General features: G+C 36.5%; 1 protein-coding gene across 2 annotated transcripts; it reads left to right on the plus strand.

Moving 5' to 3' along the window:
• The first annotated feature begins 7,805 nt into the window (after positions 1 to 7,805).
• Positions 7,806 to 16,894, plus strand: LOC146148473 (acetylcholine receptor subunit beta-like). Of its 2 annotated transcripts, XM_083387271.1 has the most exons (12): positions 7,806 to 7,910; positions 8,040 to 8,146; positions 8,267 to 8,344; positions 11,707 to 11,861; positions 11,980 to 12,088; positions 12,788 to 12,908; positions 13,075 to 13,275; positions 13,629 to 13,785; positions 14,271 to 14,407; positions 15,686 to 15,783; positions 15,989 to 16,186; positions 16,591 to 16,894. In XM_083387271.1, the coding sequence occupies exons 1-12, from the start codon at positions 7,889 to 7,891 to the stop codon at positions 16,723 to 16,725; spliced, it is 1,518 nt and encodes a 505-aa protein (XP_083243397.1). In that variant the 5' UTR covers positions 7,806 to 7,888; the 3' UTR covers positions 16,726 to 16,894. The 2 variants fall into 2 exon arrangements, with proteins under 2 accessions (XP_083243397.1, XP_083243396.1); XM_083387270.1 differs by having other exon boundaries at positions 7,875 to 8,146.
• Positions 16,895 to 17,428: the final 534 nt, after the last annotated feature.

Below are 17,428 nucleotides of genomic sequence, written 5' to 3' on the forward strand. Positions count from 1 at the left end.
ATTACACGCAGGTAGAACTAATTTTTCTCCAATTGTAAATGGTTTGTTGGTCTTAGTGTTGAGATGAGATACCAAATACGATGCTCGTAGTACGTTTGGATTTGTTGATATAAAACAGTCTTCAATAACCGCTTTTCTCCTTCGTAACCACGTTTTTGTTTTTCAAAAAACCCCAAACGTTTGTCTTTTAATTCGGGATGTTTAGTATTCAAGTGCCGAAGTAGTTTTGAAGGCTTCATTGCATCGTTAGAGCGGACTATGGGTGCTTCTGAATCACACGTTAAAATAAATCCGTACATTAGGTACGACTGATTGTATTGGCGATGAAAATAAGTTTTCCTCTTTTTTTGAGGTAATTGGCAATTTTCGTTCCTAACGTCAGACTCTTCATATGGTGTTGACCCTCTATTTCCAAAAAAACTTAGCATAGATGTTTGTTTTGAACTCATTTTTCTTAGACTAACTTCAACTTCAAATGTTAAAACTTTTTAAATCTGTATTATATTACCAGTTAAGTTTTCGCAGTGACAGTTCCCAGACGATATTTTTTATTTTACATGCAGCCCGCTGTCAAAAATATTTGCCAACATCTGTCTTCAAGTAAAACTTTATCAGGCTCATATACGGTTTGAGAAGCAACGCTCTATGGTGAAAAAACACACACAACTACTAAAAAACTGCTTAAATATGTAAATCGTTTTTAGAAAACTAGCCTTAACCTGATACGGTTTGACAAACACGGCTTTATGTAGAGCAGGGGCGTGCAACCTGCGGCCCGCGGAACCAAAATATGTGGCCCGCGGTGTGTTTTGGTTTTGGGTCCGCACCACTAAACATTCAGGTAACTGTTAAAATATTGAAACTTCCTGACTGCTCCTTAGTCTAGGTCGCCTTATATAGCACGTAAATTTTTAGTTTATTAGAATTAGAATAGAATGTGACCTGCTAACATATTAGAATAGAATGTGACCTGCTAACAAAGTAAAACTACAAAATGTGTTTTGGATGCTGTTGCGGAAAGTGTACAACTTTGTGTGAAAGTGAATTGCACTGAGCGCTGCAATTTTTTTGTTCTCAAAAGGCTTTCGAATAGCTGCGTATGGCCATGTTGAGAAAACATATTAAAATGCCCGTTTGATATTTTTCGCTCATTTGAAATGTAATTGTTTTATATTCAATTTTAATGTTCATGTGAGTTGTAAAAAAAAAGAAACAAATTTCTCTCTGCGCAGCTAAAAAGTAGTTTTTTACCGCGAATATCTCGATCTAAATAAGTTTCCACAGCTGAGAAAATGTGTCGCTTTTAATGTGGCATTGTTCGGTTCAACGTACGTACGTGTGTGTTTTTTTATTGTGGTAGTCACTAACACAGTGGTAGGCCAACTGTTAACCGCGAGTTATTTTTGAATAGATTGGTGTTATCATGTACCGTAGTAGTTTGCCGCATGATAGCCGTACATTGCACTTTATTTTAACAATTGGTGTGGCATATAATGTTTTTAATTGGCTCAGCTTGGAAAGACCCACGTGCCAAATGTGGTCTTGTGAGCCTGTAAAACTATATTTTTTGCCAACTTTAACTCTAAGTAAACGCAAATTTTTGTGCTTCGGGCGTATATTCTTTTTTATATAATGTTTTTATATTATAGCCTGAATCCGCCACTGTTTTCGTAGTGATTTTACGTAGTGGGCCTTTAAGTAGCTCCGAAAAGACTACTTTCGGCCGCAACAAAAGTTTGCCGACCACTGCACAACAGGTAGACGACGAGATATGCAAGTGGCCCGTGGTCTAATCCGAATATACATATTTGGCCCGGCAGTATGAAAGGGTACACGCCCCTGATGTACAGAATAGAGTATAGACAGACACTAGAATGACATTTAAATATCACTAAAAAAATAACGATAACCATGCAAGATAAAGGCTATCAGTAACTGCTATAAAAACAACAGATTTGTGATCAAAATATGTTTGTTCTAATAAGAAAACACATATAGTTACGTCATACACAAATCTAAAATAATGGCGACATGAAAAAGTATGAACCACAGACCAACACCTGAAAAAGTATGGAGTTCGAACTAGGCTTGTACTATTGGCTTTTTTGACACCAAATTTCAAAGATCTGGCATTTTTCAAAGTGGTCGACTTCAAATAATTATTCAGCTTTTTGGCCTTTTTCTGCCATTTTTATAGAGACTTGCTTAAACTAGGGTTGCCATACCTCCGGAATTCCCCGGACATGTCCGGAATTTTAGTGTTCAAACTGCGTCCGGGGGGAAATGCCAAAATATGCTGAAAAGTCCGGAATTTTTTAAAATTGTTTGTTGCGTTGCGGGTAATAATTTCATTGTTACGTCAAAAACGACAATACAGCGCTCTATTTGGGATACATGGATGAGTAGAGCTGGGCTAGTAGCTGAAGGCCTTATATCTTGGTCGATATTGCAAAATTTAGAACACGTCTGAAACGATAAGATCGTATGTTTGCTGAAAAAAATTATAAAGCAGTAGAAAAATAGCGCAACAAAAACAAAGTCTGTCGCAGACCAAATAAGAATACCAAGGAAATTGGCGTTTTGTTTAATGCTTAATGAGAACTTGCATTCGTGTATTGCAATACAACATTTATTTTCTATTTGTCTATAGTTTCGTGTTTATCCTTCTTTCACAAATAAAACAATGTCGGTAAAGTACTTTGGTAATATTCTAAAGTCGGTTTACCATGCAACTGGGGTAAGTTTGTTATGGATTGCGCAGTATCAAATATAGTAACCCTGTGCCTAGAGATCCAGAGGTCAAATCAGAGATGACCCAATAGTCTAGTACGGTCATGTTCAAATGGCGGATCGCGATCCGGTTCCGGATCTTTTTAACGTTTTGTGCGGATCTTCTCAAGTAGTCTTGAAAAAATAAACTTTCTACAGTGTCTTATGTGAATACCAATTGTCAGTGTTGATGAATTTTGTAAAAAATCAAGCATAGAACGAGACTCCCAAATGCTAATATTTGTGAGCGTTTGAGGATATCAGTAAGCGACAGAAAGCCCCAATTCGATGCAATTGTAAGACCTAAAGTATAAAACAGGGGTCGGCAATCTAAGGCCCGTGGGCCGGATGCGCCCCGCCAATGTAATTCATTCGGTCCACCGCCTCTTTGACAACTAGACGCGAGTCCATTTCAAATATTTTTGACAAGTTTAACTATACGTTAGTGCGAAAAACTTTCGCGCTTTGCGCGAATGATCTTTCTACGTCCAACTTGTTTACGTTTTAAATGCTGTCTTTTGAACTAGATCAGCGCTTCGTTGCCGTTAACGGAAAACGATCCAAAAATATTGGACATATATTTTTTAACATTTTTTCGGCAATGTAATAAAAACTTGCAGGAAATTTAAAAGAAATACCGGTATACCTAAACAAAAATCGCGCTCGCCTCGCTCGCAACGTGCGCCCTCACTTAGAAAGCTTAACAAAAACGAAGCAAGATTAACTATTAACGTTATCGCGTTTCTTCAAAGTAGTTGTATTACACTTTTCATTAGAATATGGATGACGACGTGTGGACTCGGATCAACATATTGTCAGGTTTGACTGTGGTGGATCATGGCAGAAATCATTTGAACACCCCTGGTCTATAGTGAATACACGACACTATGTTCAAAAATCCGCTCCGGTGTACAATGGATAGGCAAAGCATTGCCAGTGTGACGTCATATTGACAGACAATGTGTTCATACCTCATTTTAAAAACCGCTAGTGGGGACTAAAAAGTGTCCGGATTTTAGGCCACGAAAATATGGTAACCCTAGCTTAAACCAATTAAAACACATCACGTTTCTTCTGAAAACTTTCCTTCCTGAACAACAAACTAATAAAACATTTTGTTGTGGAACTTTGTTTATAAAGATTGTTTGAATGATTTTATTCTATTAGACTTCAGTATGAGAACGCGTGAACATCAAAAACATGATATTTTGTCCATTTTTCGATATTGTATTTGTACAAGGAGTTTTACGATCTATTTTACTATAAAAATTCATTTAGGATGTTGTGAACGTGCTATGTAACTAATATGGCCACAGAAGACTAGTTTGCTTTGAATTAGATTAGTGTTTGACACTTAATGTGATGTTTGTCATACCAATCAACGAAAGTTAATAAGTTTTAAATGTAAAAATACTTTAATTGTTTTGCACTTTTATCTGGCTTTTTTTCGGTTTTTACTCACGGTTTGGGTTTAATTAATTTTTTTTGGAAACCCTGCTGCAGACCGGTAACGAACTCGTCGCGGACCGGCGGTTGCCGACCACTGGTTTAGTAGAATGTTGTTGTTTGCATTGAGACGCGGCTTTATGTATAAAGTTCCCCTCTTGAGTCGGAAGTTTTGGTTCACCCAGATGGGACAGACCAAGAGTGTTTGCGATTTCGTTATGGTCATATACTTCCTACAGTCTGAAATTGATTTTCTAGTAAGTATTAGTTAAGAACATTCCTTCTATGCAGTATATAAATCCCCTCGCAGCCAGCATTCGAATTCTCTGTCTGTTAAAATGCCCTTCTCTAGCCATTTTCACGGAGCATTATAATCGTCATCGGAACGTTTTGACACCCAGTGTTCAGTATTTGCGCATATTTTTGTTCGCTCCTTCGTTATTGTAAACCTTTTGCGCCTTCATCTGAGTCGGTCCGCGCGCCCCCTAGTGAAAGAAATCATCCCAATTACATGTCCACCGCTTTATAAAATATCAAGAACGACGAAGTGCCCAGGATCCTGGGGCATTTACTGCGATAAAGGCATTGGTCGCTTTAATCTGCTCATTTTGACCAATGGGGGAAGTGTACTAACATCGTGGAAAGCTTCATTTCACATGTTGTTTGAAACCGTTTCCCCCGATTGCGGATTGGACTATACTTAAAGTAATGCTCGAAAGTTTCCTTGAGAGTAAACGTTTTCTAAGTCTTTCATGTGCCATGTCTTTGAGGCCACGAAACGCCAACTCCTGGCTTCCGTTTTGTTTAACTGCTCGTAAAGTTTTTTTAAGCATCTTTGTTTTTCAGTCGCTGCGTTTTAAACGCCGGGTTAGCTTGCTTGGAAACGGTGCAAATCTATTTTTTGTGCGCAGGCCTAGTTCTGTTACTTGCAGTATTTGCGTTCAGTGTAGAAGGGTTATACGTCAAATAACTACTATTTCCGGTTAAATGTATATGTTTGTGCAAAGGAACTTCGATTAATCGATTAAAATAGTCGTAAATCTGCTGGGAAGAAAATATAACGCTATACTTTAGATCAGCGTTTCTCAACCGGTGCGCCGCGGAAGGTTGCCAGGTGCGCCGCGAGAAAATGGGAAAAAATGTTACAAAAATTCTGTATTATTTTAGAATTTGCGACTAAAAGTGGATTCCAGCAATAAGACCAAAAAACATCAACATCGGAATAAAACACAGTTCGGAATAAGATCGAAAAAGGACCAATAGATAACATACCCAAACCCCTATCGGACCAACAGTTAAGTGTCAAAACAGCGTCTACAAACGCCGCCGTTTAAAAAACATGGTCCTTATAAGGTGGTGGCGGCGCCTAATTGTTTTATATCAATTTCCTGCGGATGAGGAAGTTATTTAGGCCACTTGGATTTTATGCCGAAAATGTATTGGGTTTTATTATGGCGTTGGTCAAATTTGGAATTCAAAGTTAAAAATTTAAATGACATAATCCAAAATTTGAATAGTTTAAAATTGTAAATGCAGAATCAAAATGAAAACACTCATCCACAGATAAAATTAAAGCTTTTCTCAAAAAAAGCTAGAGAGGGAAAGTTAAATTAGGCTATTTGCAAATGATACTTTAATCAAAGATGACCATTCAGATTTATCTGTTTTAATAAAGGACTATGTTTTAAATAAACTCTAGTCACTATTTTCTGCGAATAAACACTGAGCAATATGACTGGATTCGTAGCCTCTATTAAAGTCTCAATGGTTGATGTTGGCTTTTCGCTAACAAAGAAAGAGGAACTTTGCAACATGTATCTAGTGGGGCTTTCGCCATAAGACCGCGATTAAAACAACATCAATTTCGGCATAAAAAACAGTTCGGAATAAGACCAAAATAGGACTAATACCTAATACTCGTAATAACGTTTAAATCAAAATAAGACCTAAATTCGTCCGAATAAGGCCTAAACTGCAAGAATAGGGACTTTACAGCCTTTTACTTAACTTCAAACCCCACCCATGACTTCAACACTAACTTCCCTATTAATTTGAACCATAAACCAAATTCTTATTGTACCCATTACTCGCGCCTAACCCCAAACAGAGGCAACCAATACAGTGCCAAACAGCGGCGCCCTAACGGCATCTTAAACTAGGGCACCCAAACGTCGACACCAAAACGGCCGATGCCAAGAAGATGTCCCTTAACCGTCCCAGGCCATACCCTGTTTTTACTATTTTGGGCGTTATTTTGTCCATTTAGGTCTTATTCCGTTAAATTTTGGATTTATTCCGAGTTAGATGTTGTTGCTTTGGGGGCTTATTCTGTGTTTCCATCGAACTCTAACTAACATACCGTGTGTTTTTATAATTTACAACATAAAAGGCCTATTTTAATTTTTTTTTATTTAGGCCTGTCTTATTAAGCACATCGTATTTTAAAGCAGGACTGTGGAGTCGGGAGTCATATTTGAGACTCGACGTACCGTAGTCGATTTGTTTTTCTAAAGTCGGACTGCCTGAGTCCCGAGTCCGACGTGCGCAGTAACAATTTTAAAACCGATAATGCGGCCAACTGCAAATTGAAAAGGCGGAATAGCATATATGGTGGATATTTTCAAACAATGGTTTGTGGGTGGATGGGATATATGACACCCCTACGAGGGCATAGTTGAAAATTCACTTTAATTTAGTTGCGTACATGGGTGAAATAAAGGCTGTAGAGTGGCAGCCGGACTCAGAATTTGACGAAATCGCACATTTGGCCGGAGTCGAACTCGAGCGTTGGAGTCGGGTTATTTTTAACCGACTCCGCAGGCTTCTTTATAGATAATAAAATTAGGAGCCTGATGTAATAACAACTGCCAGCATAAAACAAAATATCCAAACAAAGTTAGCAGTCGACTCGCTCTTCAGGTGCGCCGCCGCGTTTTGAAAGGTTTACGAGTGCGACCTGGGATGAAAAAGGTTGAGAAACACTGCTTTAGATTTAGAAAATAGTCCCTTCGTTTATCGTGGAACTACAAAGTAATCGAAATGCCCATTTATGTGCTGCTTTCTGAGATAGCCTACTCTTCTTAAATTTTTCCGCCTACTTTACGATCGGAAAAATCTATAAAAAACAAAAGACTGTAAGATGGAGACCAAACATTATCAAGTAATTCAAATCGACTCTTGTTTTTAACAACTGGTGTAATCATGGCACGTGCAATATCGAATTAGCAAAAGTGTTATTACCCTGGGTTGGCGAAGCTATTTCTGTTAGTACAAAAAAAAAATTTTCTGAAAAAAGGCTTAAAACACTGGTTTTGATTTGATGATAGTTTTTAAAAATTGGAAAGCTGAAAGCCTAGAACTTGTTACTTGTTAGTTAAGCTATACGTTGGTGCAGATAGTCCAAACATTCATTAATTATTCCATATAAAATTGTAATCAACGGAATATTTTTCGAATCTCAGCTGTCAGCACTTGATAGATCTAATTGATTTTATGACTTATCGCCCTAGTCTGTGAACACTCAAGCTCACTGAACCCGTGCTTGCAGGCAACAAAACAGCTGTCTGTTTGTGACGTATTAAGTGTTGTGACTAGTTTTATAGAGGGTCGGGGATACGTCTAGTGTCGATGTGTATGTTGTTTGCTGGTTAACTTTTGAAGCCAAACCACAGATATGGTTCTCAGCAAGGCTAAAGGTAATTATACTTTTGTTGTAATACCTTTTGTGAAATGTAGCCATGTGGCAAACAAGTGGTTGCTTTACATTACACGCGTCTGCCGATTTTGCTTGTTTTTAAACAAGCGGCATTATTATTCTTTCTCAGTTATATTAATTTTTTCACTGCTGCACTATGCTGCTGGAGAGATGGGAAAGTTTGAATCTATGGAAGCGAAACTAATAAGGAAATTGCTCAGAGGTTACAACCCACAGGCAAGTTAGGCTAAAACTTAACATTATAAAAAATGCTTGACACTGAAAATTTATCTAAATTTTATTTTAGGTAAAATATGCATTTGCAGATATCTGATCTCTCAAGTTATTTTTACGCAGATGAGACCTGAAGATCCTCACTACCAAAATAGAACTCTGGTTAATCTTGGAATGACTTTATCTCAAATCATCAGCGTGGTACGTAAAACGTTATAGCTACTTAAAAATACAAAATCGTTAAACAAAAAATTGCGGTTTCAATCGTTTGTAAAACGACTTCTCAAGAGGCCAAATCAATTTTATATGTACGTTTCCGCCTTTATCACTTTTTACATTAGTGTTGAGTGATATTCCTGTTATTTAAACAAAACCGAAGCAAAAATGAATTGTTATAGCGAAAAGAGCAAATGAATTTAGTTGTATATTTACAGAAATTTGATTTTTGTATCTTGACGTATGTTAGTATTCGCCGATCAATTAATTTTGACGCTTCCATTGAGTAATCGCTTTTACATCCTCTGTTACACAACTAAAAGAGCATTTTTGGCCAGGGACGTAGGCCTACAACCTTTTACACTGAAGGGACGGATATCTGTAATTCTGAATCGAACTGGTCAAAATAATTTTTCTCCGAATAGATTCACCTTAATTGAAGCGCTAGCGACCGAAAGTCTATTCTCGAGGTGTTTATTAGTCAGTTCTGGTCGATGAGTAATTAGTGAAACCTAAAAAAAAAAAAATATTGTATAAATATTTGACAAATAAGGTAAAAATGATTGCAGAAAATTTACAGACCTATAGCATATTATCGAAATAGAAAATAGAATAATTGAAAATCACAAACGAAAAAAGACCGATCATGTTCAATACATTTGTCCAAATCAGAGACTATATGAATATATTTGTCCAATACACAACTATATAAAGCAAAAAGTAAAAAAGTTCGAGCTAATCCTAACGATATACCGTAGCCTACATTGTGAAGACATAATAAAATTTCGTTAAATGTAATTCATAACTAATTTGATAAACTTTCAACTGAACGACAATTTTCAAAAGCTGACTATTTTTTTTTTTTTTTTTTTTTAATTTTGTCATCGATTTATGTACATTTTATTTTATTTTGACTTGAAATAATTTTGACAAATTTTAACCTAATGTGTGAATTTTGACTTTTTTTAAGTCAAAAATATTTGCCCTGGTGATACCATATCACACGGAACTAGTTCTCTTAATCCTACAAAAGCAATGCTCTTGTTGAACTTGAGAAATTACTTTTGCAGTAATCACTTTGAATTAAATGGAAACTATTTGTCTAATATTAAAGCACGCGGTCCTATAAAACTATAGAGCAGCGGTCCCAAACTGGGGTCCGCGGACCAACTGGGGTCCGTACAGCAGTTTTAGAGGGTCCGCAAGGTGAATTAGTCTTTAATTTTTTCAGCATTAGGCTTTAGCAAGTGTTTTTAAACATTATCTGTCAACATTATTGTCTTTAGTTGTGCTTTATTATTTGACCATGTAGTGTGCTGTACTACCTGCTACCAACGAAGCTTTCGCATTAGTTAGAGAGTTGTTACATTAGAAAGTCTTGTGACTGCACTAGTGTACTACAAGAAACATGGGTCAACTCAACTGACCCTTCAATTTATAACGGGCCGCGAAATATCAAAATAATTGCAACGGGTCCACCAGGCAATTTTTTTAGAAAAGTTGGGAACCGCTGCTATAGCTTGCCGCAGGCCACATATTTTCGCTCTGCGTGCCTCATTTGGCCCGCGTGTCGTACATTGCACACACGATTGAAGTAACGTACGAAAACAGGTACTTGTGGATTGTTTTGTAATATGCTCACGGCTCAGCAGGGACGCCGGAGCGATTTCAGGACAAGGGGGGCGACTTTTTTGGTAAGGGCAACATAGACCGCAGGCGAGTTTAGCAAACCGAAATTTTGGGGGGGAGTCCGGGAGTGCTCCCCAGGAAAATTTTTTGCGGCCACGCCCTCTAGATTGGCTTAAAATGGTACCAATTTAAGAAAACTTTTAGTACTTGCGCCAAGTTTCTTATAAAAAAAAAATGCGTGTACAACACTGCTTCATGATTTCCGTCGCATAATATTTAACGTTGTGAAAGCAATATATCATTTTTCATGAAAAGGGCACTTTTCCCCCCTCCCCTTGCCCCCCTTAGCAAAGGGCAGTAGGGGCGCTTTCTCCCCCCCCCCCCCGCGCCCCCCTCTCCGGCGTCCCTGCGGCTCAGTAAAATCGCAATAATAAACGGAACCAATCAAAGTCACAACACGTTCTTGCATTTTATAAATTGTATTTACCTTTCTGACTGATATTAGAAGTTGGCTTTGGCTGATATTAAATTTCTTTCTAACCACAAAGAAGCGCAACGGAAAGATTTTCCGGAATGTTAACACGTTATGTGTAAAATGCACATCTAACTACACCTATCAAAAGGCATTTTTTGCGAATTAATATAGCACCAATGACTAAGTTTTTTCCACATTTTCTATTTTTTTTCTGTTGAATTCCATCTTTTCCTTAATTATTGATAAAATAACATATGATTTATTACAGTATTGGTAAACGTTTTGGTTTTTTGAGCACGTCCAGCATTTTGGTCAATGGCTCAACTTAAATGTTTTTCCAAAACCAAACAGATAAATGTCACAATTTCGAGCGTCACTTTTTGTCAGAATTTTAAGCGTCTTTATGCGCTTTGTCGCACTTTATTCAACAAACTTAGACTCCATTTTAGTTGCACAAGTTTTGACTTGTTTGAGGTGAAATGTTGAGCCGTAACTTTAGAAAATGATTTGCCCAAACAAAAATCCCGGAGCCACCCCTGTGGTCAGTGCGTCCCCAGAACCGTAAATTAACAACTTGAACCAGATAAACGCATCTAATGTTATTTTAACAGCCGATCAAAGGATTCAGGTGAAAAAGTAAAATGAAAGAATGGGCATAATTTCTTGTGGCTATCATATCAGTTGAAGGCTTTTTTGCCTTCCATAGTTAGAAAGCCGATGCAATGGTTAAAAAGTACTGTAAACTAATCCAATAATGTCGAGGCACATTTTTATATTTAATTAAACTAATGTTGGCCTAAGTATAAGTCGAGTAATTCTAAAACTTGTTTTAGTTTACGGCACACTAAAACAATGAAAAGTTTGCGGCAGACGTTGTCCAGAACTATAAAAAATTTAACTTGACGATCGTCATTATTACACGGCAGCAGGTAAAAACTACAATATTAAGTTTCGTGCTAATATTCTGCATTCAAGAATCGGATATTTCACAAAAATATTAAACGTTTCGCAGCTTTTAAGAATCTCTAGAGCGGGAATTAGACCTCATCTCAGTTTCGCATTCTTTGAACCGAAATCAGCAGATTTATGAAGTATTTGTATTGTCAATTTATGACGACATTTTTGAAAAATTCTTGCCTACTGTGGGCCCTGCTCCAGAGATACGCGGCACACCGTCTGAGAATCACTTCAATATTTCAATGCTTAATATGTCCAGAAAAGCACATTAATTTCATTTTACCAGAACGAAAAATCACAAGAACTAGCAACTTCGGTGTATTTGACTCACGTCTGGAACGACACTCGCTTTCACTGGAATCCGAAAGAATATGAAGGCATTAACATTTGCAGAATAGGCGCAAATAATTTGTGGACACCCAGAATCGTGCTTCAAAACAGGTAAGCGCTCATTATTTTTATCATTGCGACGGGTGCATTGCTGTTTTTTATTTGATTTTTTGTGATAAAGGTCAATGGTCACAAAGTGCTGTTGAAAGTTTACCGTGTTGCTTTTCAGTAAAGATGATTCGTTTGACGTTTCACTAAAGACGAACGTGTTGATTTATAACAATGGAAGAATGGAATGGCTTCCTCCCGCCTTATACAAAAGCTCATGCACTATTGAGGTTTTTCAAAACAATAAACGAAATTTGCTAAAGCGAAGCATTGTCATTATTATAATATAATATATAATTGTTTATTTTCTAAAAGTAGCTTTAACCCAGGGGCGGGCAACTTCTCCGGTCGGCGGGCCAGTTATGAGAAAATGAAGTACTTGGCGGGCCGGATTAAGTACTGCCAAAGCTTGCATGTGTTGGCGCATAATTGCGGCTAAAGTTGTACTCTTTAAACACGGCAACACTTTTATTACACAAAACACATACTGCTTTCTTTCCGACGTAAAAAATAAACCAAGTACAGAACTTGGTAAACCAAAAATCAGTATGTTTGAATGTTATAAGATAACAATATTTCGCTACTAAAAGCATTAATACTTTGTAGCGAAATATATTCATCTTATAACATCCAAACATTCTTTATGATTGATGTGCAACCATAATCGTTTGTTTTCACCATTCGGATTCAGGCAGATTTTGTTATTCGAAAGAAAATTCTGATTATTGCCGACTTGAGTGAAAAAAAAAATTTTGAGTGAAGCCCGCGGGTCGTATGTTGCCCGCCCCTGCTTTAACCCATCATTAAAAGAATGAAGGATGGCGAATCACCTTTTTACAATATAAATCATGAGTAATTAAAATATCAACGCACGTCATTTTGATTTAAAACTGAGAAAATGTTTTATTCATGTAAGTTCCGCATTTCAGGTATCGTTGTTTCCGTTTGACTGGCAGAACTGCACAATGGTATTTAGGTCGGCAACGTACGATAGATCAGAAATGAAACTTGGTCTTGAATATGGCAACGAAATTTTCGTCGATCAAGAAGGTAACTTTTGAAATTACATAGTTCAACTGTAAAACGCAAAACCCATACCTTAAATAATTAAGCGGCATAAACATTGCACCAATTAAAATATAGGCTTAACTAGAATGTAGCATTGACATACATGTAGGAAGGTGGGCAATAAACTGAATTTTTGTCGCTCGTTCAGCTTTTCAGCCCAACGGGGAATGGGATCTCATACAGAAGCCGGTTCGTGTGAACTTATCGCCTAACGACCCTCTTTATGAGGATGTGACCTTTTACTTCATCATCATTCGACGTCCGCAGTTCTACGTCATGAATCTGATTGTCCCTTGCATTTTGATGTCTTCCTTGTCATGCTTTGTCTTTTACCTTCCTTCTATTTCGTGTATGAATATTTCTGATTTTTTTAACCAACGAGGCCAAACTTTAGTATTTTTAGGAGATTACGGTTTGCAGGCATTTTTAGACTTATAATTTTGGCCAATTTGAACATAGTGAACGGCATTGTTTAGGCCGTTTTAGTAGTACATGATTTAACGATTGTAGGACATAGTTCAATGCGGTAAATCCAGGTATAATTTATCTGACTTTTACCTGAGTCATGCTAATCGTTTCGTCTGTACAAGCGTAATAGTTTTGATAGCCTTCGGAGGGCCACCACTCATGAAAGTTAGTGAACCACTGACATATAACGTTACAACTGAGTAAAAAGCTGATGTCCATGTCGTGTTGTTAAAGGTGAAAAAATGACCTTGTCGATCTCGATTTTGCTCGGCGAGACTGTGTTCCTCTTCCTTATTGCTCAAAGGATGCCAGAAACATCTCTTGCTGTCCCTCTTATCGCTGGTTATCTCCTCTTTTGCATGACTCTCGTTATTCTCAGTGTAGTTACAAGGTAAAGTTTGCATTGTAATAGCGAAGGCTTTTATAATTTATGCTTTGAATTTATTTGGATCAACATTAAATAGATATGAGGTAATATATACGTATTTAATATCTGGTTTAACATTAACACTGCTCTTTAAGTGTGAAACAAATCAAGTATTTCTAACTTGGACCATTGGACTTTATATGCAATGCATTGCTGAATAATGATTTCGCAACTCTTTAAAAAACAATTATTAGCGAAAACATAATATTTAAAAAAATATCCAACAATGGAGTTGGCTTTTAAAGTTAAAAAAAATATTTGCTTCCCCATAATATACATGCCTTACTAAATTACATTTATTGTGTTGTTATAATATTTAAATTTGTCAAATATTTCATTTGTTATTAAAGAAGGTGGATTTTCAGTACTAAATAAAACAATTATTGAGAACGTTATATCAACATTTATTTTACCTCCACTTAATATGTTTTATACAATTTTATATTTAGTGTGTTCGTGTGCAACGTTCACTACCGGTCGAACACTACACACAGAATGTCTAAATGGGTAGAAACACTCTTCATGGATAATCTTGGGCCTTGGATGGGTGTAGAAAGACCAGGCGCCGAGGAAGAGATCCCCAATGGTAAGGCCAACCAACACTAAAAAAGGCATTCAACTGTTTAGTAGAAAAACAACAGAACTTTGAGCAAATCATTAGGCATTTGAGCAAGTTTGCCTTTACTGTTTTGGCTGCCGATACAGTTCACCCCAAGGGTGAATTTCGAAGTTTCAAGTGGCAAACTTGTCAATCGTATATTTTTATTTTTATCTTTAGTGTTTGTATTAATGGTGCGCGGGTCGGATGACTGTAAATATTGACTATTGCGGGCCAGATAAAAGTCTGCATAGATCAGCCTTTCTTAACATGGGGTAAAATTACCCAAGGGGGTAAATTTAATAGTTCTAGGGGGTAAATCCAAGGTATTCGAGCTCTGAATATTCTGGTTCTATTTTCTTTAACTAACTTTTGCGAAGCGGCTTCTCTGCATTGCTAACTATCAAATATAAAGCACAAAACCGACTTCATGTTAAATCCGATATTCGTTGTGCATTATCACTAATTTCCCAGACATTGCAATTTAACTTGCCAAAAAGCAAGGGCAGCGTCACACTGACTATAACTGATGCAATTTGTTACTTTCGTTTTTTTAATAAATGAGCACCACTTTATATATTGGGGGTAAAATTGTTCAGAGGGTAAAACATACAAAAAAGGTTAAGAACCCCTGGCATAGATCGAGCCGGAAGAATTAAACCGGCAGCCCGAATCGTTTTTTTCTTGTTTTTAAGATTATAAAATAATGTTCAGATAACTGTATAACATACGCCTTTATAAAATACAAACACCATAAAACACACTAAATACTAAAAAACTTTTTATTTGTGATTTACTTTTATAGAAAGTGACTTTGTAAAATTAGCGCGAAAAAGAGCGAAAATGTTTTGCAATGTCGGCCTTTTAATTTGACAATTATGATCAATTAAATAAATGTTTGTTCATAAGAATACAAGGGGCCTCTAAGTAATTGGATTTAACAGAAGCTGGGGTGAGTTAATATATCTGGCTAAATGGTCAGCATTTTTTTCTTAATTCGCGAACTTGACCTGGCTATGATCATACCGGCAATAGTATCAGAGTAAATTCAAAATGTATAAGGGAAGATTTGTATTCGAAATAACGTTTAATCATGGCTGCAACGCTTTTGTATAAATCCAGTATTATTATATATATATAAAGTAATGTTATTTACAATATGAAATTGAACAAAGAAACAGCGTGCATTGTAGTTCAGTTGTTTGGAAATAATATAACCCTGAGATTTTATCCCAACCCTGAATGTAGCTGTAATCCTATTTTTAGAAACACGACCTCGGCGAAGCAGCTCTATATCCACACGAAAGGCATTGAGGGATCGAAATACGTGGAAAGCTCCGAGCGAAGTTCTCTTTGATCATCAGGTTTATATTTCGTAAAAAAGTTTTACACGCTAACATTACTATTGTGCTGATGTATCACCTATTGGCCGCCTTTATATTCCTTTGTCTACGTTTAGAACACTACGTTTTTCTTTGAAAATTGTCTAAGTTTTTTTAACAAATTAGCCATCTGATTTTCGGAAAATTAAAAGCCGGTTTTTAACACATCTGTGCTTCTTCTTATTAGGCAGAGCGCTTTGGATTAAAGGCCAGACATACGCAAAACGAGTTCGGATTTTCGGAGGTCAACATTTCGAATAAAGACGGCAACCTAAAAATGAATCTTCCACCAACTGTGCAAAGCGTTCCTCGTGGACTTAAGGCTGCAGTCGATGCTATTAACTATATTGCACAAAATAAGAAAATCGAAAACGATAAATCATCGGTAAATGCTAATGTGTATTTAAGTACAATTGCTTTTCTGCAATCCAAAAAAGAAGCAAAAATAGATGCAAAAATGTTACGTTAATAACTAACTTTAATGTTAATTAGCAAGAATTTTTTATTGATATTTTGGGATAACTTTCACAAGTTTCACAATATAATAACAACATCGAATTTACCCTGTGTATCCTTAGATGGTTATTAATTAGTTGAATAAGACATGTTTTAACTTTAATCAAAATTAATATTGTTAATAATAATAATTAATCTATAAATTAACATATAAATGTGGACCACGTTAAACCGTTGGTTTTATAACAGTTTATTTTGTTTTATTAGGCTTTCTGTAGATATTTTAATGAACTAATTACTTTTCCAACTCGTTTACTCATACCTTTATTTTAGTCTGAGGATGACTGGGCGTATGTCGCACGAGTGTTGGACTACTTCCTTCTGTGGCTTTACTTTGCAACTTTCTTTCTTGGAACACTTGGTTTCTTTATGCAAACTACCTTTGCTGATTATCCCAAGCCAACCTGAGCAGATGCCGGCTGTGAATAAATTCCAGCGAAGTCGTTATTAAGCAACATTTTATAGCAGAAAAAATCGTCTAAAGTCAAACAAACATCCTAAGTGAGGACCGTTATTCGTTACATTAATTTTCTTTTATTGTTTCGTTACAGATTTCTGGTAATATTGATTTTTTAATTTACTTGAAAAGAGCTGACATACGTTTTGAAAATTACCAATGGTTACAATCATTTGCTATTTTTCTGTGTTTTTGTTATATCCTTGCCTTTTTAGTAAGAACGATTGTACGATTTTAGCTCACATTTCACACACACTACGTCAGGGGTCGGCAACCCGCCCATTAGCCGGATGCGGTTAACCAATGTAAATCATTTCGCCCGAAACTTTTTTTACAAACTGAACAAGAAGCTATTTTATATGTTTTTCGGCTATTTTAATTATGTAAATGCAAAAATTTTTAGTGCGTCGTGCAAACTCTTTAATACATCTGGTATGTTTGCGTTTTTTATGAAAACTTTTCAGCGTAATGGCACGCTACATACTATTGGAACTATAAACAAGGACAGTTTCTCCATCAAAATATACGGGGCTTCGTTGCGAAGTATGAACATAACATGCATATACGACCCTATTTAAATTACAGAATAAACTAGATTAACCATTAAATTAATCGCGTAAAAGTTTTTTTTTACCGCTTTTTACTGTGATTATG

This window comes from Ascidiella aspersa, chromosome 4, assembly GCF_963924565.1.
Source record: "Ascidiella aspersa chromosome 4, kaAscAspe10.2, whole genome shotgun sequence".
Lineage (NCBI taxonomy): Eukaryota > Metazoa > Chordata > Ascidiacea > Phlebobranchia > Ascidiidae > Ascidiella > Ascidiella aspersa.